The sequence below is a fragment of the Muscardinus avellanarius genome (genome assembly GCF_963383645.1).
Source record: "Muscardinus avellanarius genome assembly, chromosome: 3".
In the NCBI taxonomy this organism is placed as follows: domain Eukaryota; kingdom Metazoa; phylum Chordata; class Mammalia; order Rodentia; family Gliridae; genus Muscardinus; species Muscardinus avellanarius.
In genome coordinates, this window is record NC_137788.1 from 109,923,227 (window position 1) to 109,947,596 (window position 24,370).

At 50.6% G+C, this 24,370-nt stretch overlaps 1 protein-coding gene across 1 annotated transcript in view; it reads left to right on the forward strand.

The window, feature by feature from the left end:
• The window catches only part of NOS1AP (nitric oxide synthase 1 adaptor protein), a gene marked incomplete at both ends in the record, with an annotated part of 121,441 nt that overhangs the window by 78,315 nt on the left and 18,756 nt on the right, over positions 1-24,370 (forward strand). The window contains 3 exons of the mRNA XM_080691525.1: positions 684-776; positions 8,072-8,130; positions 22,392-22,500. Of these exons, the coding sequence (XP_080547651.1) occupies positions 684-776; positions 8,072-8,130; positions 22,392-22,500 (261 nt within the window). The remainder of the gene's footprint in view (positions 1-683; positions 777-8,071; positions 8,131-22,391; positions 22,501-24,370) is intronic.

The following is a 24,370-nucleotide window of genomic DNA, read 5'->3' on the forward strand; positions in this document are numbered from 1 at the left end:
GAGAATAACTGAGAATTCCTAATTATTTGTTCACAAGTGAAAGCCCTCGTGTGCAGGCTGGTGCCAGCTGTCCCTGGCGGCTACCGGGCGTGGGATGGAGTGACCAGCCGGTCGGGCCTGTCCGTCAGCCGTTGTTCTCATTGCTGGGGCTCAGAATACCTGAGCGCCACAGCTTGAAGGAAGGAACTTCTCTGGGGCTTATAGTTCTAAAGGTTTCAGTCCATGTTAGGCTAGGTCACACCCGTGGAGTTCAGGAAATGGCAGCAGAGATCAGAGAGAAAAGCAAGGGTCGTATATAATCCCAAGGCCACCCCCCTCCCCGCACCTCCACCACGAAGCCCTGCCCGCCTGCCGCACCACCCAGCAGATCCACGAGTCCACTCAGGACTCAGCCACTCAGTCCACTCAGGATATCTGTGAACCACAATCCTTCTGTCTCAGCCTTCCAAATGCTGGGATTACAAGCGTGCGCCACCACACCCGGCTCTCATGACTGTGTTTTAAGTCTATTCCTGTCGCCCCAGCTACTGACTGGGTAGTGACATCGATGGCCATTGCTCTAGCCCAGGATGCCCCCTGATGCCCAGCAAGTGCACCCACCGGCTCTTTGACACTCCAGCCGCCCTGTGTGGCCAGGCAGGTGCACCATCTAATCAGCTGCTCTGTTCTCTTCTCCTTTGCAGTATGAGTTCAAGGCCAAGAACATCAAGAAGAAGAAAGTGACCATCATGGTCTCGGTGGATGGAGTGAAAGTTATTCTGAAGAAGAAGAAGAAGGTAAGTGCCCTGGACCAGGCCTGTGGGAGAGAGGAGACTGGAGGCAGGTGTGGCGCCTCTTCCTGTACAATGCTCTCTGGACGATCGCCCTTCCCTGGGTAGGCCCTCTGTTGTTGTTTTGTTTTTGTTTTTGTGGTATTGGGGATGGAACCCAGGGCATTCTACCTCTGAGCTACAACCCCAGCCCTATTTTTTTTTCTTTATTTTTACTAGTGAAACAGAGTCTCACTGAGTTGCAGAGGGCCTCACTAAGTAGCTGAGGCTGTCCACAGTGGGGGCGTGGACGAGAGCTGTCCACAGTGGGGGCGTGGACGAGAGCAGGCCCCTTGGGAGCTGTCCCTGTCTGCTGCCCCCGGAGCGAGCCTCAGCCCACCGGTGTCCATGCCCTCTTCCCCCATCCCATGTGCAGAGAGTGCGTAGCCATGGCACCATCTTGAGACCTCCCCTCCCAACGCCTATGCCTGTTAAGTCCCCGGGCTAGCAACCACAAAGGACTACTGCGGCTTTACCTTCAGCAAGAGCTATCCCTTGAGGAAAAGAGGGCGGTGCCACCAGCTCCCAGCTTGGGGGGGGGGGCTGCTTCCTCATGTGTCACGTGGCCAGATTGCTCTTCGGGGGAGGGGAGCCGCCTCAGCTCCCGCCCACACCAGCTGGTAACTCATTACCATTACCGTCCCTGGGCACTTCCCAGGTGGTAGGACCCCTCCACACCCTAGCCCATCCTTTCTTAGTCTTGGCGGGCATTTCCCTTGCTGGCAGTTTCCTTGCTGACGACCCCTCCCTTGCCAGGGACCCAGCTGTCATCTTTTCCATCTGAGAAGCGCAGTTACCCCACGATAGGCTTTTGACCTTGGGATGCTAACTCACTCACGTTGCCGGAGCTTTAAAAAGGCTGGTGTATCAACTGAGCCAACGATTTCTTAATTCACTGAGACAGAGGACGGTCTCCTAGACCCAGTACTCTCCTCAGCCTGGTGCGATGGGTGGGATTCAGAATGTTCCCTGACCTGCTGTGTTAGACAAGGCAGATGTAAAAAGCCAACCATACAAACAAACGAGCAAAAAATCCCAACCAAACTCTGAAATTTAAAACATTTCTGGTCCCAAGCATTCTGGATTCTCAGCCAACAGTAACAGTCTGGCAGGGGCATGGCCTCATCCCTGGAGCAAGCCTCGGCCCTGCTGGAGGTGGGATGGGTCCCTGGAGCTATGGCCAAGGACAGCGGTCCCTGGCTGTTGTGTCTTCCTGCTTCTCTTGTGCACGTGCTGTCTCCTGCTCAGCCCAGCATGGACCGACCCCTCCGAAACCTCCAACACTATGAGCAGATAAACCCTGCTTCCTCTAGGTGTGGTCATCAGGTATTTTGGTTCACAGCAGTAAGTGTGCTGACGGGAACCGCTGGAGGCACCAGGCGTGTGTGCACTTCTGTTCACTTGGATTTGAGTTAAGTTTCAAGGTCCACTGCCCAGGAGATCTGTCTCTTTCGGGTGACTTGGTGCCCTCAGCATGCCGCCATGGAATGGCTTCCTGGCTTTGCCCTTAGAGGACAGTCTCCGCTGTTCCCCATCTCATGGCTTCCCGTGTTCCATGCACTCTGCCAGCCACTGTTAGCTCTCGGCCTGCGAGAAAATCAGGGTGTTACCTGGGAGAGGAGCCACCCGTCTCCGAGGGCAGGAAAGCTGGCCTGCAGCCCCATTCCCCTGAGGGCACAGGAGGCCCACAGCCCACTCTGAAATGCCATGCTTGGTGGTCTCTGAGTTCACCCAGCCACTGGTCCAAGAGAAGACGACCTGGCAGGTCTTTTCTGGCCTGGCTTTTCAGGTGCCAGGCATGGGTGACGGGGGACTCTCACCTCGCTTCCTGCACCCACGTGCGAGGCCATTTCAGGGCCTGGCTGATTTGGGTGATGCCTGTAATTACAGCACGTTTCCTGCCGCATGGCCAGATGAATGCATGCTAACAGCAATCAGCTCGCTTGTCATCTCGTCCCCACGTGGCATCCCCAGCTTCCGAGCTGCTGCCAAGCACCAGCACACACACACACCCTCCCTGTCATAGAGCAGAGAAGGGGCGAGCAGGTGCCCCGTGGTGTCAGTGCACTGTTTTCCCAAGGAGAGGTGTGCCCGGCAAACATCACCAGTGGCCACCCAAGCTGTTGCCAGGCAGCCACAGGTAGAACAAGACGTGTGGCTCCTGCCCAGCTCAGCCGTACCCTGTGCAGCCTGGCACCAATGACCAAGGGCCGGCGCCTGTGCTGGGCCAGTTGGCGGAAGCGCCCAGCAGGCCTCACCTGCACACAGCACGGTGGTCTTCCCCCAGCTGCTGTAGCCGGTCAGAAGGAGCTCTGGGCTGCAGCCCCTGGCCCCAGTTCCCGCCGCTGAGCTCTAACCCCTGGTCTGGCCTCTCTGAGCGACATCTGTACCTGGTCTGGGTAATCATATTATCTTTTTTTTTTTTTTCAGTACTGGAGATGGAACCCGGGGGCATTCTACCTCTGAGCTCCACCCCCAGCCCTATTTTTTATTTTTATTTTGAAACAGGGTCTCACTGAGTTGCAAAAAAATAACTGAGGCTGGCTGCGAACCACAATCCTCCTCCCTCAGCCTCCCAAATACTGCACACATAGCCCCATTTTTGATTTTGAGACAGAGTCTTGCTAAGTTACTGAGGGTCCGGCTTAGTTGCTGAGGCTGGCCTTGAACCTGCGATCTTCCTGTCTCAGCCTCCTGAGTACTGGGATGACAGGTGTGAGCTACTGCACCTGGCAGAACCATGCTTTTTGGTGCTGGTGTGTAAATGTGGGTCTCCTGTGCGTATTCAGGTATCTGAGCGCCCGTGGAGCTGTAGAGCAAGCTGATCCTTGGGCTGAGTGGGCTCTGTCGTCTTCCAGTTCTCTGGCTGGACAGGGAGCTTACAAGGTTGTCCACCTCCCATGGCAGCCCCGGGCCTCCTCTCTCTCCTCCACCCCCACATAAGTGGTCAGTGGCGTCTGCTCCCTGCATAGAGAGAGGCGTGTTTATAAGGACCCTCAACCCTCGAGGGGTCTTGCAAGCGCAGGGCCCTGCCCATGAACCCAGCACTTGCCTGGACCCCTGGCATCCATGGGATGTGTTCATGGGACTGTTGGGGTGCCAGATATGTTAGGGTGAGTTCTCGGCTCAGGAACTCGGGGGTCTGCAGGGTCCTTGGCTAACGTGACAGAAAAGAATTTGAGCACGCGCCAGTTAGACACATAGACAGAGGTTTATTGGGGAAAGGGAGGAAATACACATTCAAGAGAGAATGCGGGCCCCTCAAGATGAGGAAGGCATTTGAGGAAGTTTCTCTTCTTATAGGGGACTTTCGTGAGGGGTGGGCTAGAGACGGTCTGTGAGGATGAGCTCAGTCCGGTAGTCCCAAGGCGGTTTATGGTGGGCTGGTGGTCTGGCAGCCTTAGGGTGGATGAGCTCAGTCCAGTGGTCCCGAGGCGCTTCCTGATGGTCTGTGGTCTGGTCAGCCTCAGGGTGGATGATCTTGTGTTGATTGGGGTCCTCATTAGTTGATTGACGGATAAGCTGAGATATCCTAAATTATAGGTTTTCTCAGAAATATTGTTAACTCTAGGAGCTACAGGTTTCCCAGGAATTTATGGTAGAGTCAGGCCTGGGAAAGAGAAGTGGTTTGTGGACTAGAGGCTGAAGCACTTCAGCTCCAGGTTCTTATATCAAAGTTATATTTTTACTTTTCCTTCCTGTCTCCTTTCTACCTACTTATTCCTTCTATCCTACAACAGCATGAGGATGTTGTAAGTACCTCGTGGGGGATGTGATGAAGTCCAGCTTCTCCCTCTTGAGTCTCTGGTCTCCCCCTCCTCTCCTGTCAATCAGTTGACAAGCACAGTGGTCCCGAGCTCTCCAAGGATGGGCAGGCCTCTGTGGGGAGGAACTGCGCCTTCCTGGTGGAGGCAGGACCTGTGCAGGTGCTGTGATCTGCAGGCGTGTTGACCTGCCCAAGCAGTAGGCAGCACACAATCATCTCATCTCACCAAGATGTAAGAACCACCTTTCGGGTTCTATTAACAAGTGTCTAAAAAGGCTGAAAAGGCTGTCTTCTTGGTCCAGTGCCAGCAGATAAGGACGCTCAGATGCCTCCTGAGCCTCAGGCTGGATTTGTGGTGTGAACCCAGCCACTGAGCTCATTAGCTTTGCTTTGATGTTTCTTAGAACATTTTCTTCAACCGCCAGCGAGGCCCAAGGACTTCTCCTTTCTGTCTCCCTGATAATGCTTACTTATTATAATTCTGAAATCACATTATAACACCATTTTCTGGGTGTCATAATGAAACCCTGAATAAGAAAAATTAGCCTTGCACTTCATGCAAAGGGGGGTTTTCTACTCGAGGAATTAAAAGGCCTTGGTTTTACGTGATCTCTCTTATAAGCCAGTGACTTTGAAGGGATTCCGTCAGGAGACATCATGAGAGCCCTCATCATTCTCATCAACACATAGCTCAGAAGTAGGATGCCTCTGGGTTCCATCCCCAGCATCTCTCTCGCCCCTCTCTCCTTCTCTCTCTCTCTGTCTCTCTCTCCTTCTCTCTCTCTCTCTGTCTCTCTCTCCTTCTCTCTCTCTCTGTCTCTCTCTCCTTCTCTCTCTCTCTGTCTCTCTCTCTGTCTCTCTCTCTCTGTCTCTCTCTGTCTCTCTCTCTCTGTCTCTCTCTCTGTCTCTCTGTCTCTCTCTCTCTGTCTCTCTCTCTGTCTCTCTCTGTCTCTCTCTCTGTCTCTCTCTCTGTCTCTCTCTGTCTCTCTCCTCTCTCTCCTCTCTCTCTCTCTCTCTCTCTCTCACATCTCACACACACACACACACTCACACACACACACGGATATTAGTTATGGACCACTGGATGCAGAGTTAACTATTTTTAATGACACTATATGATGTAGAAAATTGCACTGGAGGTGTTTTTTTGGTTTTTGTTTTGTTTGTGGACCAGAGACTGAACCCAGGGCTTCATGTATGCTAAGCTTGTGCTGTTCCTCTAAGCAGCACCACCCCCAGTCCCAAAGTAGATTTATTTATTTCCCCTATTGGTTGTGAGACTTTTTGTTTTGTCCTAAAGATTGAACCCAGGGCTATTCTATCCCTCAGCGACGCCCCTAACCCTTTTTATTTTGAAACAGAGTCTCACTAAGTTGCTGAAGGTCTAAGTTACTGAGGCTGGCCTCAAACCTGTGGCCCTTCTGCCTCGGCCTCCCAAGCACTGAGATTATAGGTGTGCACCATTGCAGCCAGCCTTCAGACTCCTTGAGATAAGTGCTGTCCTATCAGAAATGCATAACTAGTAAATCCAGGGTATCCGGCTCAGAACCTGTGCTGTGTCTCAGGGACCTCAGGTCACCAGGAAGCTGTCTCCCTGCCCCAGCCGTGGAACTGGTTACTATGGAAACAGAAGACTAAGATCTAACTGGGTAGGACGGGGCACTCACAGTTATAGAACCAGAATTTAGGAGAAGGGACTTAGAAGGTGATCTGGGCTGGGCCCTCAGTTGATTGGGCATGGCCGCAGAGCACGAGATGCCCCACAACTGATAGGTCACCCAGCTCGCTACTGATGGGGCCAGCATGGGAATCCATGCCCTCAAAAGGGACCGTCTTCTTTCTATACCGAGTTGTGTTTGGCGATCTTTACGCTCTGCTACCTCTGCAGTGCGTTCCCCGTGTCTGTAGCTTACACCTGAGGGAGTGTGTTGGCCTGGGTGCCATGGTTACTGCTCGCTGGAGTCTCTTGAATGAACAGCTCTGGGTCCAAGGTGATGATCATAGGATGATGATGATGATTTTTCCCTACTGGGGATGGAACCCAGGGACATTCTACCTCCAGGCTACACCCCTAGCCCTATTTTTTATGCTTTATTTGGAGACAGGGTCTCACTAGGTTGCAGAAGGTCTCACTAAGTAGCTGAGGCTGTCAGTGCACCATGACCCTTCTGCCTCAGCCTCCCAAGTAGTACCTGGATTATGGGTGTATGCCAGCCTCAGCAACTCAGCAAGACACTGTTTCAAAATTAAAAAAGGCTGGAGGGGGTGTAGCTCAGTAGAGGGGTAGAGCACCTCTTGGTTCAATCCCCAATGCTGCAAAAAAAAAAATCTATGAAGATTTTAAGGAAGCAATCATAAAAATGCTTTCACAAGTACTTACATTACAAATATGCTTGAAGCCAATAAAAAAATAGTCAACCATGGTAGCAAGAAGTCAGGGAAACACTCCAAGTGAAGGGTCTTTGCAAAACTTGGAATTATATTAAGAAGGTGTAGACTTGCTGTCTGGGTATATCTGAAGGGATTCTTACTTACAAAAAGGAATTAATTCCAAAAAGGTCATTTTTAGGTGTTAATATGTTACAGAATAGTGACTAGTAATTATAGGAAGGCGTTTTTTTTTTTTAAATGACAACAAGAGCCGGGTGTGGTGGTGCACACTTGTAATCCCAGCATTTGGGAGGCTGAGACAGGAGGATTGTGGTTCATGGCCATCCTCAGCTACTTAGGCCCTTTGCAACTCAGACCCTGTTTCAAAATTAAAAATTAAAAATAGGGAATGGGAGTATAACTCGGAGTTAGAATGCCCCTGGGTTCAGTCCCCAGCACCACACAAAATAAAAATAAAAAATTATAACATTTTGAGTTAGGAAATTCCGTTGTCTATGAAAGTATTTGAATTGATTGAATATATTTATACTGTAAACCAGTATAAATCCACCTCACCGGTTGGATTGGCGTTGAGTCACAATTCAGAGATTAAATGGCCCCAGGTGCGTACGGTGTTGTGTTTGGGTAAAGCTTTGGCGAGACGCTTCTTCCTGGTGACACTCTAAGGGCCAGGGCAGAATCTCATGGACGGTCCCCAGGCCCTGGTGTGTGGGAGGCCACTGTGGGTCTGGGAACCTCCTCTCCATACCTTAGCGGCTTGCCTGGTCCCTTCTCCCTTCCACTCCTCCTCTCCCGCCCCGGTGTAGTGATATCCAGCCTTTTTTCCCCTTTGTAATTTCTCTAAAAAATGTTGAAGTAGAATCAGCCCAAGGGCTCTTGTCTATACTCTGGCCTAGAGAGACACTGTCTCTGACAGAAGGAAACAGATGGGACCAGACACAGGGCGCTGTCCGCAGCCTCTTGGTGCCGTCAGTTCCGGGTCCTCACGGGATGGTCAGACCGGGAGCAAGTCCTGGGCTCACAAGCACGGCAGTGGCCAGTGTGTGCCTTGGTTCCATGTGGAGGACAAGCCTAACTTATTCATTTATAGCTTCTTTTATTGCAGAAAAAGGAGTGGACCTGGGACGAGAACAAAATGCTGGTGATGCAGGACCCCATCTACAGGTAAGAGCCGGCCGCGCCCGGGAGGAGGCTGCCCGGGCCCCTCAGACTGCGCGGGTCAGGTCGGACTTACATAAGCTCCTGCTCTTCCCCTGTGAGACCTGCCCTTTGTGTAGCTGTAAGTACAAGAGGCAAGCGTGGTTTGTCTTAAAGACTGAAGGCTTTTCTTGCTGCGTAGAGTCGCGTTGTCTAAGGGAGCCGTGAAGTTGGTGTTTAATCCGAGTCTCTCAGTTGCAATGGGAGATCTTTTGCATTTTTGCTGCTGCTTTTGGTACTGGGGATTGAGCCCAGGGGCACTCCGCCTCTGGTCTTTATCACCAGCCCTTCTTTATTTTTTATTTTGAAACAGGGTCTCATAAGTTGTTGAGGCTGCCTTGAACCTGTGATCCTCCTGCTTTAGCTTCCCAGGCACTGGGACGATGGGCACATACCACCATGCCCGACGGAGACCTTTTCCATTTCGTCCTTACCGAGATTTCACAATTCCCTATGTGTTGATCGTGAGAAAATGTGGTTTCGGGTGACCTTCTCCTCCCGTGCTCACGATCCCCCACACTTTTCTCTTTCTCCTTTCTGCTCCTTCAGAAACTGCGTGTAGATAAGAGGTTTGTGGTCACTGTGGTCAGCATCGACGCTGCCGCCCTCCAATGCAGAGGCGTGGATGTTGATGTCCCTCCCAAATCCATGCCCTGACGTCTTCACCCCAAGGTGATAAGGACGGGGACCCTCGGGAAGAGGTCAGGTCACGAACCTTGTATATGGGGTCTATATATATATATATATATATATATATATATATATCCCAAGAGTAGCTTACCCTTCCACTTTGTGAGGGCAAGGCCCACCCTGGACCTTCAGGCACACTATCCTTGGACTTCCCACGCTTCAGAGCTGTGGGACGTTAAGTTTCCATTGATATGAGCTGCCCAGATTCTGGTATTTTGTTATAGCGGGTTGAACTGGCACGTACCTGGTGATTGCTTTCACAATGAGACCGGTGTGATTCCTAGAGGGATTCGATGACACGTCCCCCAGAAATGCTCCTGAGTTTGCAGTGTGGCAGGCTTAGGGGCTGAGACTTGGCCAGAGGAGGCAGTGCACCGGGGCGTGGCCTGAGGCTCCGGCCTCCGTGAGCTGAGCTGCTCTCGTCTGCCATCCCTGCCGCCATGTCTGCCTGGGAGCGGGCTGGCCATGGACTGAGCCCCTGAACCACGAGCCCAAGCACACTCTTCCTCCTTTAAGTAGCTCCTCTCAGGTACCTTGGTCACAGGGTCGAAAGAGTGGACTAAACCAGAAAGCATCCATGCGTGTTCTGGCAGGAACAGACAGGGAAGCCGAGGCTCTCCTGGGTCTCCAAGGAGACTGCCCTAGAGTCCTGTATATCACCTTCCTGCGCAGGAGCCTCACCCCCCTCAGTGGAGGACACCGTTCCTTGCAGATCCAGGCTTAGCTTTTCCTTGTCTCCTCTCAAATCATTGCCGTGCCTTTGTTGACAACGGGGATAAAGGCTGGAATTCGGCTGTCGAGTTGGCAACATGGCGGCCCGGCCTTGCAGTCGGAGTAGGTGAACGGGCCTGCACTCGTTCAAACAGAAAGACATGTGTGAAATGCTCGTGCCCAGCGTGGTACTGAGTGAGTGAGCAGATCACGGAAGCCAGGTCCAGAGGGAAGACGCACCCTGCGTCGCCATCACCATGCGTCAGAGGGCCAGTTCCTTCCTCTCTGCCGCTGCTGTACTTCTTAATGTGTCTTGAGATTGTTTTAGCCTGCTGCTGCTACTATGTGTTATTTGACTTTTTAGTATACTTATTTATTACGTCGCTCTTGCCACTAGAGTGGGAGCGTTTGAAGGGAAGAACGATGCCCTATTGGCCTTTGTACTATAGGAGACACTTTAATAGACGGACAGTGGTGGGTGGACGGCTGCATCCTCTTGACATCTGAAATCGGCACCAGTGTGGTGGTCCTTCACAGGAGGGAGCAGCTGCTTTCTTCTGAGGTGTTGGGGAGGGCCATAAGAAGCACGGCATCGGGCACGCTTGATGAGTATAGACGGACAAGACCCGGCTTCTGCGTTTTGTGAAGGAGAGTCTGTTTATGCTTCTCATGCCAGTGGGTACCATCTCCCTAAGAAAGTGGCCTCTCGGGGAGGCTGGCTATGAAGCTGAATCTTGCCTTCTTCTGGGTGAAAGAAAGTGTGTCCCTAATTTTCACACATCCCAAATAAGTTTCTGATTTTATTCTTAACAGCTTTATTGAGGTACATACTTGAGGAATTTTGTGAGTATTTATATATGCATGTAAAACTACTGTCAAGATGGAGTGTATTTCTATTGCCTCAAAGTGTCCTCCTGCCCTCTATAATTCTCCCTCCCCCGTTCCAGACTCCATCCCTCGCTAAACTACATATTCTATTATTGAATTTTGAGTCCTTTGTAAATTCTGAATACAATTCCTTCATCAGATTCACAATTTACAAATATTTTCTCTGAGTTTGCCTTCCTTCTCTCTTTCTCTCTCTCCCTGTTCGTTCGTTCTTTCTTTCTTTCTTTCTTTCTTTCTTTTTTCTTCTTTTGGGGTGGGGGAAGATACTAGAGATTGAACCCAGGGGCTTACTATCTCTGAGCTACACCTGCAGCCCTTTTTATTTTTTTATTTTTGAAACAGGGTCTCACTAGGTCCTGAGAGCCTCACTAAGTTGCTGGGCCTGGTCTCAAACCTGCAGTCCTCCTGCCTCAGCCTTCCAAGCCCTGAGATTACAGGTGAACGCCACCATGCCTGGCTCATCTTTGCCTTTAATAGTGTTTTCTGAAGAGCAAACATTTAAAATTTTTATGAACTCCAATTTATCCGTTTTTTAGAAAGTAAAACTCATGGATTGTGCTTTTGATGGCATATGTAAGGAATCCTCCGGGGTCTAGGAGAGGCAGGGAAAATCAACGAAGTAAACAGGTCCACTGACATTGCACACACACGTGAAGTGACAAATGCCAGTCTCAATATCATGTATGGGAAAGGGAGAGGGGAGGAAGCCGGGAGAGGCCCGCCAAGAGCTGTGTGCGTGTTGTCGCTCTCACTATGACATTATGATGTGAAACTGCAGTGCACCAATAAAAGTGTACTTTTAAAAAGAAAGAACGCTTTAACTCAAGATCACGCAGATTTTCCAATTTCTTCTAGATATGTGATTTTTTTGGTGCATTGTAGTTACACATCTTAATGGGATAAAAGATGGTGGAGACATACATGCGCACATCGCCCAATTAGCCCTTACCCATTTCCCACCCTCTTCCCATGTTTCAGCGTATGATCCAATTTGGTTCAATTTTTTATATGGTGTGAGGGATGGGTCAATGTTACCCTTGCGCCCCACTCCCAATGGATGTCCAGTTCCAGCCCCATTTGTTTAAAAAGTCCCCTTTTCTCCACCAAATGACCTTAGCATCTTTATTTTTAAAATCTGTGAAGTCAGGTGTGGGATGGTGCATTCCCGCTCGTAATCCCAGTAGTTGGGAGTCTGAGACCTGATGGTCGTAGATCGGGAGCCGGCATCAGCAACGCAATGAGACCCCATTTCAAAATGGCAATAACAGAAGGGCCAGGGGTGCAGATTGAGTAGAATGCCCGGGTTCAAGCCTTACTACAACGAGGACAACAGATGAGCTAGCCATATCTGTACGGCCGACTTCTAGAGACCCTGGTTCTCTCCCATTCGTCTGCGCATTAATAATGAGCTTCACATTGACTCTTGAAACCAGGGAGTGACGGACCTCCAGCTTTTTCTTTTTTTCAAAGATTTTTTTCAATTACTATCAGCATAGTAAGTCTTTTTCCATCTATCCATTTTTTAAAAGAAATGCATTTTTTTTGAGTCTGTGTGGTACTAGGGGTGGAACCCAGGGGCTTTTCTATCTTGGGGCTATACTCCCAGACCTATTTTATACTTTATTTGGAAACAGGGTCTCACTAAATTGCTGAAAGCCTCACTAAGTAGCTGAGGCTGGCTTCAAACCTGCGTGCTCCTCCTGTCTCAGCCTCCCATGCGCTGGGATTGCAAGTGTGCGCCACCACGCCCGGCTCAGAAATGCACATTTTTAAGGAAGAGGAACACCAAAGAAATTTTAAAACAAAATTTTCTCTGGCCCTAAAACTCACACAATAGGCTCGTGTGTGTGTGTGTGTGTGTGTGTGTGTGTGTGTGTGTGTGTGTGTGTTTTCCTGTCAAAATGTAGCAACCTAGCTGGGTGTGGTGGCGCACGCTTGTAATCCCAGTATTCAGGAGGCTGAGACAGGAGGATCATGGTTCACAGACAGCCTCAGCTACTTAGCGAGGCCCTTTGCAACTCAGTGAGGCCCTGTTTCAAAATAGAATATAAAATAGGGCAGGGGGTATAGCTCGGGGTAGAATGGCCCTGGGTTCCATCCTTCATACTGAAAAAAAAATAGCAACCTGTGTTTACAATAAAAAAAAAACCAGCTTTAGCTTTAGTCTTTTTTTAGTCTTTAGGCATTTTTTTTCTTCATGTGAGAGTTTTGATCTGTGTACATTTGAACTCGGTATTTATGTGTGTGGGTAGACAAAAAAAAAGAACTTTTTTCATAAGCTGGTTATGTTCCAACAAACCTTCAGAGAGCATTTATCATCATGATAATGTGGTAACCTTTATCAGTGAGCTTCTGCCCTTCAGGAACAGCTCTGGCTTGATTCTGCAGTGCTTTTGAGGGATGTGGACTGGCTCTTGGCTCTGATGAGGCACAGGCTTCTGCATTCCACAAAGAGAATAACAGAATCATGGATTTCTTGTGTGATATATATATCACAATATATATGCCTATATAAATATCAATATATTATTTATTAATATATTACATAAATGTAATAATGATAAAATATATAAACAGGACATGGTGGTGCACGCCTGTAATCCCAGTCTTGGGAAGCTGAGATGGGAGGATCACAGGTTCGAGGCCAGCCTCAGCAACTTAGCAAGCATCTCAGCAACTAAGAGGGATCCTGTTTCAAAATAAAAAATAAAAACATCTGGGAGTATAGCTCAGAGGTAGAAGCTCGGGTTTAATCCCCAGTCAGTACCACAAAAGATAAAAATAAAAATTATATATAAGTAAACTGTATATGTTGTATTTACACATAGTTACATATTAAAGCACCAAGCACAGTCTGAATGTTTGCCATTTTCAGTATGTTCCACATAAAAAATAAAAAAGCATCATTTTTGCTATTTTATCCATTTTTAACTGCACAGAACAGTGGAATTTATTACATTCACAGTGTTCACAGCAACTACCACCACTCTCTGTTTTCAGAACATTTTAATTGCTCCAAACTGAAGCTCTTCCAAGTGGGCAGTAGCTCCCTAGCACCCTCTTCTTTTAGCTTCTGGTAACGTCTAAAATCACAGAATTTTGGGACCTCAGTAGTACCGTGGTGGGCATCTGGATCTCTTTCCCCTCCACTGCAGGATGCCTCTATTTCTCTGAAATTATTTTCTATCCTAGCATTCTTCATTAGGCAAAAGCAGATTTCTTTACTTGTGTGATGGTTCCCGCTTACCTTCGTTCTATCTCGGGGCTGCGATACACAGATCTCATTCCTCTTTCTGGTACCCTCGGCCTTGAAGACAGTCTTCAGTACTGTTTTCTAAACATCTTAACTTCAGAACACAGTTACCCAGAACTCTCTGGGAAGGGATGGGCTCGGGGAGAGTTGGTTCACATGGTTCACATGGTTCTCCGTTGTGCTAGATGCTGGGGGAACATCTGTATTTCAGAGGGATGAAGGTTTTTGACATCAAGAAGGAAAGATGGAGAGCAGTGGAGTCTCTTTAAGATTTTGACTAAATGCCTGTCAAGTCCTGAGGCTTAGCAAGGACTCCTGAGAGACCCTTTTATTATGAAAGACAGGAGGAAGACATCCTCAGCAGTGGGTGGAGAGAGACCTGGAAATGCATAGAGCGGGCATCCATCTTTAAAGAAGATGGTAGTTGGGCTCAGCAGAAGAGGAGCAGGAGCAGGAGGAGGCTGGCGCTTGGTGCCCACAGAGCCGCCTCAGTGGGCGGCGGGCGTGGTCCCCAGTCAACTGCAATGGAAGGAGGAACGCGGGTGATGAACTGTGGCCTAGCCGTGGGATCACACAGACAACTTCTGTAAGGGGCCAGGCGTGGTGGCGCACACCTGTGATCCCAGTACTTGGGAGGCTGAGACAGGAGGATCACCGGTTCAAGACTAGCCTCAGCAACTTAGTGAGGCCCTCAGCAACCTAACAAGACCTTGTTTTAAAATTTAAAAAATAAGCCGGGCATGGTGGCGCACGCTTGTAATCCCCGTGCTTGGGAGGCAGAGACAGGAGGATCGCGCAGGTTCGAAGCCAGCCGCGCGTGCTGGCTTAGGAGACCCTGTTTCCAAATAAAAATGTAAAAATAGGTCTGGGAGTGTAGCCCGGAGGTAGAAGGGCTTCCAGGAACCCCAGTACCACCAAAAATAAATAAATTAATTAATTAAAAATAAATAAAATAAAAAGGACTGGGAGGATAGCTCAGAGGGCCCATGGGTTCAATCCCCAGCATCATATATAAAAAAAAAAAGAGGTGGGGGGGGGAGAAAGGAGTTAATAATAGCCTTATAAAGGAATGAGAAAAGGGTCTATAAGGATTGGAGGTTTGTGAAGTATAGTAACTTCTAAGCACTGTTATTTTGTGGACATGTAATTGTGTACATCCTGGCCTAGCATACAGAGGTGGCTGGTTTTCCAACCGCCCACTTTTTTTTTTTTTTTAAGAACTGGGGATGGAACCTAGGGGCATTCTACCTCCAAACTACACCCTCAGCCCTATTTTTTTTTTTTTTTTTTTTTTTTTTTTTTTGCTGGTCTGGGGATGGAACCCAGAGACATTTAACCTCTGAGCTACACCCCCTGCCCAATTTTTTATTCTTTATTTTGAAACAGGGTCTCACTGAGTTGCAAAGGGCCTCACTAAGTAGCTGAGGCTGTCCGCGAACTGCGATCCTCCTGTCTCAGCCTCCCGAGTGCTGGGATGACAAGCATGCGCACCACGTGGAGTTCTGCAGTTAGCCAGCCGTTTTCTCAGTAGTTTGTCAGGAACGCCCACATCTGTGCTCCAGGTTTCCTCATGACGCTCTGACTCCAAGACTCCAAGTGCCCGTGGTCCGTCTATTAGGAGAACCGGTCTGGCAAGGAGCTCAGCACACCCGTGTGGGTGGACGCTCGTGCCCACCAGCCCGATGACCGAGGAGAGGCTGCCTGGGCCAGCGCAGCATGAGGCATCTGCGTCATTTTAAATTCAGTCATCCACCTGATTTTACTTTTGCCAGAGGCCCAGGGCCGAAGGCTGGCAGTCGGTGCCATGGCAGTCTGCAGGAGCCACACAAAGGCAGGAGTCCTGTTCTGCTCATTACTACAACCTGAGTGCCGAGGGGAGCTCTGGTCCCCAGCGGGTGCCCCTGAAAGCTGTGTACAAAGCCAGCCGTGCCTCATCTGCTCGTTTGCTGCCCTGAAATGTTCATTTAGAAAAGGCCTTTAACAAGCCGGGCACGGTGGCGCACACTTGTAATCACAGCACTCGGGAGGCTGAGACAGGAGGATAGCGGGTCACAGACGGCCTCAGCTACTTAGTGAGGCTCTTTGCAATTCAGTGAGACCCGGTTTCAAAATAAAAAATAGGGCTGGGGATAGAGGTTGGAGGTAAAATGCCCCTGGGTTCCATCCCCAGACCCGCAAAAAAAAAAAAAAAAAAAAAAGTGCTGGGTATGTTTCTAGAACGCCCCGGGGCTTCATCCCCAGACCCCCGCAGGGATGCGGTCTTTCAGCCCGTTTTAACCTCTTGGCAGCCTCATCCTCTACCTGTTTGTTGGTCTGCTGGCTTGCTTGTTTGTCTTAGTTCTGGGTGGAACCTAAGGGCTTTCTACCTTTAAGCTACACGCCCCTGCCTTTCTTATTTTTTTTATTTTGAAATAGGGTCTCACTAGGTTGCTAAGGGCCTCACCCAGTTGCTGAGGCTGACCTCCAGCCCGTGATCCTCCTGTCTCGACCTCTCGGTACTACTGGGATTGCAGCTGTGTGCTACTGCATTTATTATTATTATTATTATTATTATTATTATTATTATTATTTTATTTTGAAATAATAAATTTCACATTTTTATTTTTTATTGTGAAACAGAGCCTTGCTAGCCAGACGTGCCTAGCTCTCTACTAGGCAGAGCCTCTGCTCTTGGTGCCCAAGCAGAGCCCAGGAGACACAAGCCCAGGAGGCTGCCCACCAGAGAGACCAGAATTGAGCCTCCACGTCTGTGTCCCTGGAGATGGCCTTTTAATAATGCAAATCCAATTAGGCCAACTTTAGAAAACTTCACATAATTAAATACTGTCTGCCTAGGAGAGAATTACTCTGTGCAGGAAGAGACAGGGAAATGGAAAATCCAGGCTGGCTCCAGTTCTACTGTGGAGTGACTGTCTGTTTTCAAATTCAGTAGTCTCTTCTTCCTCTTATCCTTTTGAATGTCAGAAAGAGAATCAAGTTAGGATTGGTGTAAGGCATTCAAGAATCTCAAATGGGAAGATATATGGAGAGAGAAATGACCATCCCTTCCCTTGGTGACGCTCCCTCCCAGGCCTGGGTGTCCAGCATGCAGGATTGGCCTTTTCTGGGACGCAAATATCTATGAGAATCTGATTTTTAAAAAAACTAGGGGGAAAAATCACTGTCATGCATACACACACATGTTACTGCTGGTGATCGAACCCAGGGGGCATTATATTATTTTTTATTGTGAAGCAGGATCTCACTAAGTTGAGAAGAGCCTTGCTAAGTAGCTGCGGCTGGCCTCAAGTCTGTGACCCTTCTGTTTCAGCCTCCCAAATCTTGGGATTACGGGCACATGCCACCACAAGAAGGTTGTTTATCATTGGTTGTCCTACTTCTTGAGTTTGGAGTAGGAAAACCGAAACCTGCCTAATGTTCTTATCAACTTAATGTTGGGTGATTAATGGATTCTGCTTTGCTAGCCTGGGGTGTTCTGATCTCGTTAGAGGAGTCTTATTCTTCGAAAGAAGCCCATCTTGTGTTGACGAGTTTCAGATCCCTTCAAGGGAGTGGATCTGCATAGGAGGAGCTTCGTGGTACCCTGGGTGTCCTTGGAATCATGTAGATTATGAGCAAGCTGTCACAGGATCTGGGCTTCACAGGATAGAAGGACCGGGCAGTGACCAGGGGGAGGGCCTCTGTTCCCGTTAACATTCTCCTTGATGTCGTCCAGCCATACAGCTTGGAGGACAGAAGAGTTATTTGCTCCCAGTCTGGAGATTTCAGAGGTTCAGTCCATGTTAGACTAGGTCTGTGGAGCTCAGAGCATGGCTGTAAGAAAGAGGGAGAGAGCACACATGGGCTGCGCCCCTCACATCATGGAGGCCAGGAGCCAGAGAGAGCGGGGGAAGGGAAACCATCCGTATAATCCCCAAGGCTGCACCCCCGGGGACCCACCCCCAGCCACACCCTCCTGGCCTGGGTCAACACCCTGATAAATCTATTACGATGAATTTGTCCACTGCTGCTTCTGCAGCCCTCAAGATTCAATCACACCAGCCCCAAACATTAATAAAGATCTCCTTACGAGACATCTTATATCTAGCTATGACACAGGGGGAGGAGGAACCATATATAGCCCCCCAAGGCCGCACTCCAGGGGTGCCTCCTCAGCAAGCAGGCCCCATCGCCAACATGGCGGCCTTGTCCCATTCTAAATCCACACCAGTGCAGCCGCCGTGCGGCCAACTCTCTAACCCAAAGGCCAAGTGTGTGTGAGATACTGGGGGTTGAACCCCCAAGCTACATCCCCAGCCCTTTTTTATTTGTATTTTTTGGAAACAGAGTCTTGCTAAGTTGCCAAGGCTGGCCTCCAGGCTGTGGTCCTCCTGTCTCAGCCTCCCAAGCACTGGCTTGCCTTATATTTCTCACTAGTGTGATGGGTTGGATCTGGGGCATCCTGCAAAGGCTCTGACACTGAAGGCTCGGTTCCCAGAGCGGGGCTGGGGAAGTGCCTGGATGGGCAGGGCCTGGCCTCATCAGTGGGTTCACCCATCGAAGAGTCACAGTTGATGCTGTTGTTGGGAGCAGGTGGAAACTGAAGGCTGTGGGACCTTGTTGGGGGAAGTGGGTCCCTGGAAATGTGTCCTGGGAGGATGTACCTTGTCCCTACACCCTTTGTGTTCTCTCTCTCCTTCATCCTTCCTTCCTTACTCTCTCTCCTTCCTTCCTTTTTTCCTTCCTTTCTTTCTTTCTTTCTTTCTTTCTTTCTTTCTTTCTTTCTTTCTTTCTTTTGCAGTGCTGGGGCTGGAACCCAGGGGCATTCTACCTCTGAGCTACACCCCCTGCCCTCTTTTTTGTTCTCTATATTGAAACAGGGTCTCACTGAGTTGCAGAGGGCCTCACTTAGTAGCTGAGGCTGGCCAAGAATCACGATCCTCCTGTCTCAGCCTCCTGAATGCTGGGATTACGAGGCAGGGCACCGCGCCGGGCTTTGTTCTCTCTCTGTCTGCTTCCTGGCCGCCATGACTGGGCATCTTTCTTTCACTGTGAAGGCTCTGCCTCGGAGCAGGAACCATCCGGCCGAGAGCCAGAAGAACTCTTTCCTCCTGAGTTGTTTTTCCCAGGTATTTTGTCCCAGTGACAGAAAACTGACCACCACAAGCAGAAATGACTTCTTGCCCATCTTTGCAGCACCTTGACCACTGTCTTACTGTTTCCTACACGGTTAATTAGCTTCTTCCGAAACCTTTGCCGAAATCTCAGTACGTGGGTCCGCTCAGTCAGTAAGCTTTACCTAGGACTGAATGGATGGATGCAGCCACCAGCCAACCTACAGACGAGGAATGTCGCTCACTGGTGCAGGCGTGGAGGGGTGACAGGAACGCAAGTGAGAGCCTCAGAACGTGTGTTCTGGGGAGCACGACCCACTCACAGCTGCTACACAAAGGCAGCCGTGGGGGGACGCGAGGAACGCCCCGGGCCTGGTTCAGTTTTGCTCAGACTGTCTCCATGCTGTGAGATTAGCTGCCCATCAAGCCAGTCACCTCTCCCTCCTCCTTCCCTCCTCTGTGTCACACTCTCTCCCCCTCTCTCCCTTCATTCTTATTAAAACAAACTTGAGCTAGGCGTGGTGGCGCATGCTTGTAATCCCCCTGCTTGAGAGGCTGAGACAGGAGGATCGCGCAGGTTCGAAGCCAGCCTCAGCTACTTAGTGAGGCTCTCAGCAATTTAATGAGACCCAGCTTCCAAACAAAATATAAAATAGGTCTGGGAGTGTAGGCTGGAAGTAGAAAAGCCCCTGGGTTCCACCCCCAGTACCGCACGCGTGCGTGCGCACGCACGCACACACACACACACACACACACACACACACACACACACACACACACATCTCATGGAGAAGGAGTCCAGGCAGCCCCGGCCTGCTGTCTGTAGTGTGAAGGTTGCTGTGTCTGGGTGGAAGCCATGTCTCTGAACCAGATGCCGAGGGATGCTGAAAGCAAAGAGGGAAGGGCTGCGCCGTCCAGAGGTGAAGGAGCCTGGCGAGCACGTAGGGAGGTGGAGGAGAGCGGGGCGGCTCAGGAGAGGTATCTGCGGGTTGAGGCCACAGCGGGTAACTGTCATTTGGGAGAAGGGTTCGTGCTGGAGAGATGTTAAAGCCGTGTTGTGCGTGCGAGGATTTTTGCGTGGTGTTTTTGGGAGGGCGCCTGGCTCCGTTTCTGCCAGCCTGTCAAGCGCTGAACAAGAGGAAATTAACTTCTCAGGCACTTGGCATATAGAAAGTGCTGCGGTGACGGGCTGTGGTCGATTCAAGGAAAGCTGGGGAGATGTTCGTGGGCTCCAAGAAAGGACTTGTTAGCAGCCGTGAAATTAAAACATAAATTAACTGCAGAGAGAGGCCCTGGGTGCCTCAAGGGGGCTTTCACGAGGCAACCATGGATTGGGTTCCGCTGCTGCTTTGCTCTCAGTACCTTGTAGATCACTGCAACCATAACATAGACCTTTCAGTAATTTTGTTCTTTGAGGAAACCTTTGAAATCAGCTCCAGTGTCTGAGTTCCCAGGCCTGTGTTTAAAGAAGAGAGCTTGCGTGGCCCTGGAGTTCCCCAGCCCCAAAGCCCATCCAGGGCTCACCACTGTGAGCAGGCCTGTGGGTGGCAGGAGGACCCGTGTGACGTGTCCCAACACCTCAGTGTCCCTGGAGGTGAGGACACTTGGCCAGAGGCGTTTATCACCCCTCCTTCCTGCCAAATGACAGCCGTCAGGTGTGACCCGAGGGAGGCAGCCCAGCCTGAGAGCAAAGGAGGCGCGGGAGATAGAAGAGCCTTCTAGGAAAAGCAAAGCAGGTGGAGAAAGGCCCCAAGGAGCCAGCAAGGACCTGCACGCTTGGCGTCCCAGCATTCTGGAGGCTGAGGCAGTAGGATCGTGGTTCACAGACAGCCTCCGCTACTTAGTGAGGCCCTCTGCAACTCAGTGAGACCCTGTTTCAAAATAAAGAATGAAAAATAGGGCTGGGGGTGGAGCTCGGAGGTCGAATGTGCCTGGGTTCCATCCCCAGTAATACAAAAAACCTTTTTTTTTTTTAAAGAGGGCTTAAAGATAGAATACCCTGTACATGTGCGCGCTCGCGCTAGAAGGCGGTAACTCTTTTCTGTTCCTTGAAGAGCTCAGCTCCTCTTTTCTCCCCACTTCACCCCCGGCCCCCATGACAGCCTGGGGAAGGCCAAGTCGTGGAGAGTCCGTGATCTTGCATGGAAATCGTAGACCTGGGCATCTGGCCCCAGCCTTGCATTTGTTGATATATTATGGTTGGTGAACGAGGTCGTGTGGGCTCTCTGTGGCTGGTGGAAGCCTCTCCACGCTGTAGCTACAGGCCTCTGCCGGGCTGGAGGCCGTTCATGCTTCTGATGCCCACAGAGCACCTGCCACCTCCATGGCTGCTGCCAGCATCTCTGGAGGCGCTGTGTCCGCCCTGGCTTGCCGCTGTCCCTGTGAGCCCCATGGCTCCGTGTTGTTGGCAGGCCAGCTCACACTCACCTCCAGCTCTCAATCCTTGGAGTGTTACATAATGAGTTACAAACCCAGAATTAAAGGCGGTTTACACAGGCATCTCAACGACTGGACCCATCCCAGGGCAAGGGAAGTGGGGAGCCAGGCAGGCTGAGGAGTGCTCATTGCAGCTGAGGTGCTCCCTCCCTCCATCCCTCCCACGTGCCCTGTGCTGGCACTGGGGCTGTGAGGTATAAGGGCCAGCGTGTGAACCCAGGGGCTCAGCAGGGCAGAGGGACCAGGAGGGCTTCCCTGTTTAAAAAAAAAAAATAGGGCTGGGGGTGTGACTTGGAGGTAGAATGCCTCTGGGTTCCATCCCCAGTACTGAAAAAAATAAATAAATAAAAGAAAGAAAGAAAAAAATAGGGCTAGGGGGATAGCTCGGAGGTAGAATGCCCCTGGGTTCAACTCCCAGTCCAAAAAACAAAACAAACAAAAAACCCAAAGTTGAGCACTAGGGTCTTTTCGTAACTCCCCCTTGTCCTTTTCCCTCCACCCATGTCCCTACCCGCCCGCCCTGTTGGAGTGGCAGTGCCCACCACGCGAGGCTGCTCACCTGGTTTTTGCTCACGGCCGTGTGTCTGGATGTTCACAGGGGAGCTCTGGGCTCGGTCTGTCCCGCCCCCGCCCTATCCTAACTGCCAGGCACGGTGGCGCTGGGAGCACTGGTTGAATTGTGGGGCGAGTACATGGGAGCCCCGGCCCAGGCACAGGGATGGGAAGTACCGTCGCCATCCCCAAGGGATCCTGGCTGATGACAAGGAGTGCCTCAGTTTCCCCAGAAGGGTCAGCGGCGCTGGCTCCCCGGTTCGCTCATTTGGAGATGACTGTAGCGTCTGAAAACGTGTGCACGTTTCCCGGGGTGAGACGTGGTGCAGAGCCCTGATAAGGAAGGCCAGGCGCTTGGCTGCGAGCAGAGGCTTCTGGGACAGCCGCCGCTTGGTGACCTGGCTGGTGCCTGTGGGGCTCCCGGGCCAGCTTTCCCAGGTCTGCAAGCCCCTCGGAGGCCCTGGTGCAGCGTGGCCTTCCCCTCCCCTAAGAAGCCTTTCTTGGGTAACCGGGCTTTCCTGAGAGCTGAGCACTGGGCGTCCGTGGTCAGAGTCGGATGAACTCAAGGCCGCCTTCAGTGTGTCTTTCTGTCGTTCTTGCCGTAGGATCTTCTACGTCTCCCACGATTCCCAAGACTTGAAGATCTTCAGTTACATCGCGCGCGACGGTGCCAGCAACATCTTCAGGTGTAACGTCTTTAAGTCCAAGAAAAAGGTAAAGGAGCTGTCGTCTCAGGCCTCCCTCCAGGAGGCCTTGGGCTCCAGCATCGACCCACCTCCCTGCTGGAGATTCAGCTTGGCGGTTTCAGTGCCAGACACGAGGGTTGGCATTGCTCCTGTGTAACAAAATTCTCCTTCAGTCCCAAATGAACTTTATACTCAGCTACAGACAGACAGTGAGAGGGGCTGGCCCTGGACAGCTTTGGAACAGGAGCCAGCACACAGCCCGGTGTGTCCCTTAGGAAGCCAGTGTGGCCGCTGGGCGTGGTGGCGCATGCCATAATCCTGGTACCTGGGAGGCTGAGACACGAGGATTGCAGTTTGGAGGCCAGCCTCAGCAACCTAGTGACACCCTTACCCTTAGCAAGACCTTGTTTCAAAATAAAAAAATAAGCCGGAGTGGTGGCGCACGCTTGTAATCCCAGCGCTGGGGAGGCTGAGACAGGAGGATCGCACAGGTTCAAAGCCAGGCTCAGCTACAAACCTCCTGCCTCAGCCTTCTGAGTACTGGGATTACAGGCATGTGCCACCACGTGTGGCACCTAACTTATGTTTTGGTGTGTAGGTGAGAGTGTACTAAGCCCTTATTCCCAAATAGCCGTGTGAGGTAGCAGCTCTGGTGCTCTTTGTGTTGAAGGCAGGGAGATGGAGCCTTAAGACACGTAACTTGAGCTGGGTGTGGTGTGCACACCTATAACTGCAGTACCTGGGAGGTTGAGATATTCAGCAACTTAGCAAGACTCTATTTTTCTTTCTTTTTTCTTTCTTTATTTCTGTGTATGTGTGGGGGGGGAGGTGGTACTGGGAATGGAACCCAGAGGCATTCTACCTCTGAACTAGGCCCCCAGCCCTATTTTATTCTTTATTTTGAAACAGAGTCTCACTAAGTTGTTGATGCTGGCCACAAACTGCAACCCTCCTGCCTCAGCATCCCAAGTCCTGGGTTTACATACATGTAGCTCAGAAGTAGGTGCTCCTGAGTTCAGTCCCCAGTACCAGAAATAAATAAATAAATAAATAAATAAATAAATAAATAAATAGTTAAGGCTTCGTGATAAGTAGTGGAGTTGGAATGAGCTCAGAAGCTGGCTCTGTGTTGCGGAAGGTGCTAATAAGGTGAAAACAGAAGCCTCGAATGAATGATGGAGTCGGGATGAGTATTAGAGGTAGAGGGCACTGGGGGAGGAGGCAGAGATCGCCTGCTTTCCTCCCACCAGCATCTTTCTTTTATTGAGGGTTTCAACCAAAACATCATAAAAACGATTAATCACAGGAGACAGCAAAGCAGTCATGGGATGAGTCAGGGGAAACATCCAGGTAGTCACGGACGAGTCAGGGAGGGAGAGGGTGAGCAGTTCTGAAAATGTCGGGGCCCCCTGCTTATGGGTCCCCTTTGGTCCCTGGAAACTTTCCTGAGTGCAAACAAATCTCCACTTGGGCGGGCAGTTTGTGCCCCTTCAAGCCGGACTGAAGGGACCTCAAGCTGGTGACGAGGAAGGCTTCTGACAGCTCTGGAGACCACACAACTGACCGCCCTGTTCTGCATTGCTCTGCTCAGGAGGAAGCTGTGCCCCGAGGGCAGCCTTCCCGAGAGCATCTCCTAAGCGGGTTGGTTCTCCTGTGATCTGACTTGACTCCCAAAAGCCCAAACACCTGTGATGTCAGATCCTGGTACAGTCAGTCGTGACTCTGCTTTATAGTTGGTGAAAGAAAAGGCCTGAGCCTAAGGCAGTGGATTACTCTTGGTCATACCGCAAACCAAAGAGGCTGCTGAAACTAGAACCGGGCTTCCTGCTTCCTGGTGCCTCTAAAACTTGTTCTGCGAGACAGAAAAGACAGGGTCCTCTACGTGACTGGGTGGGATT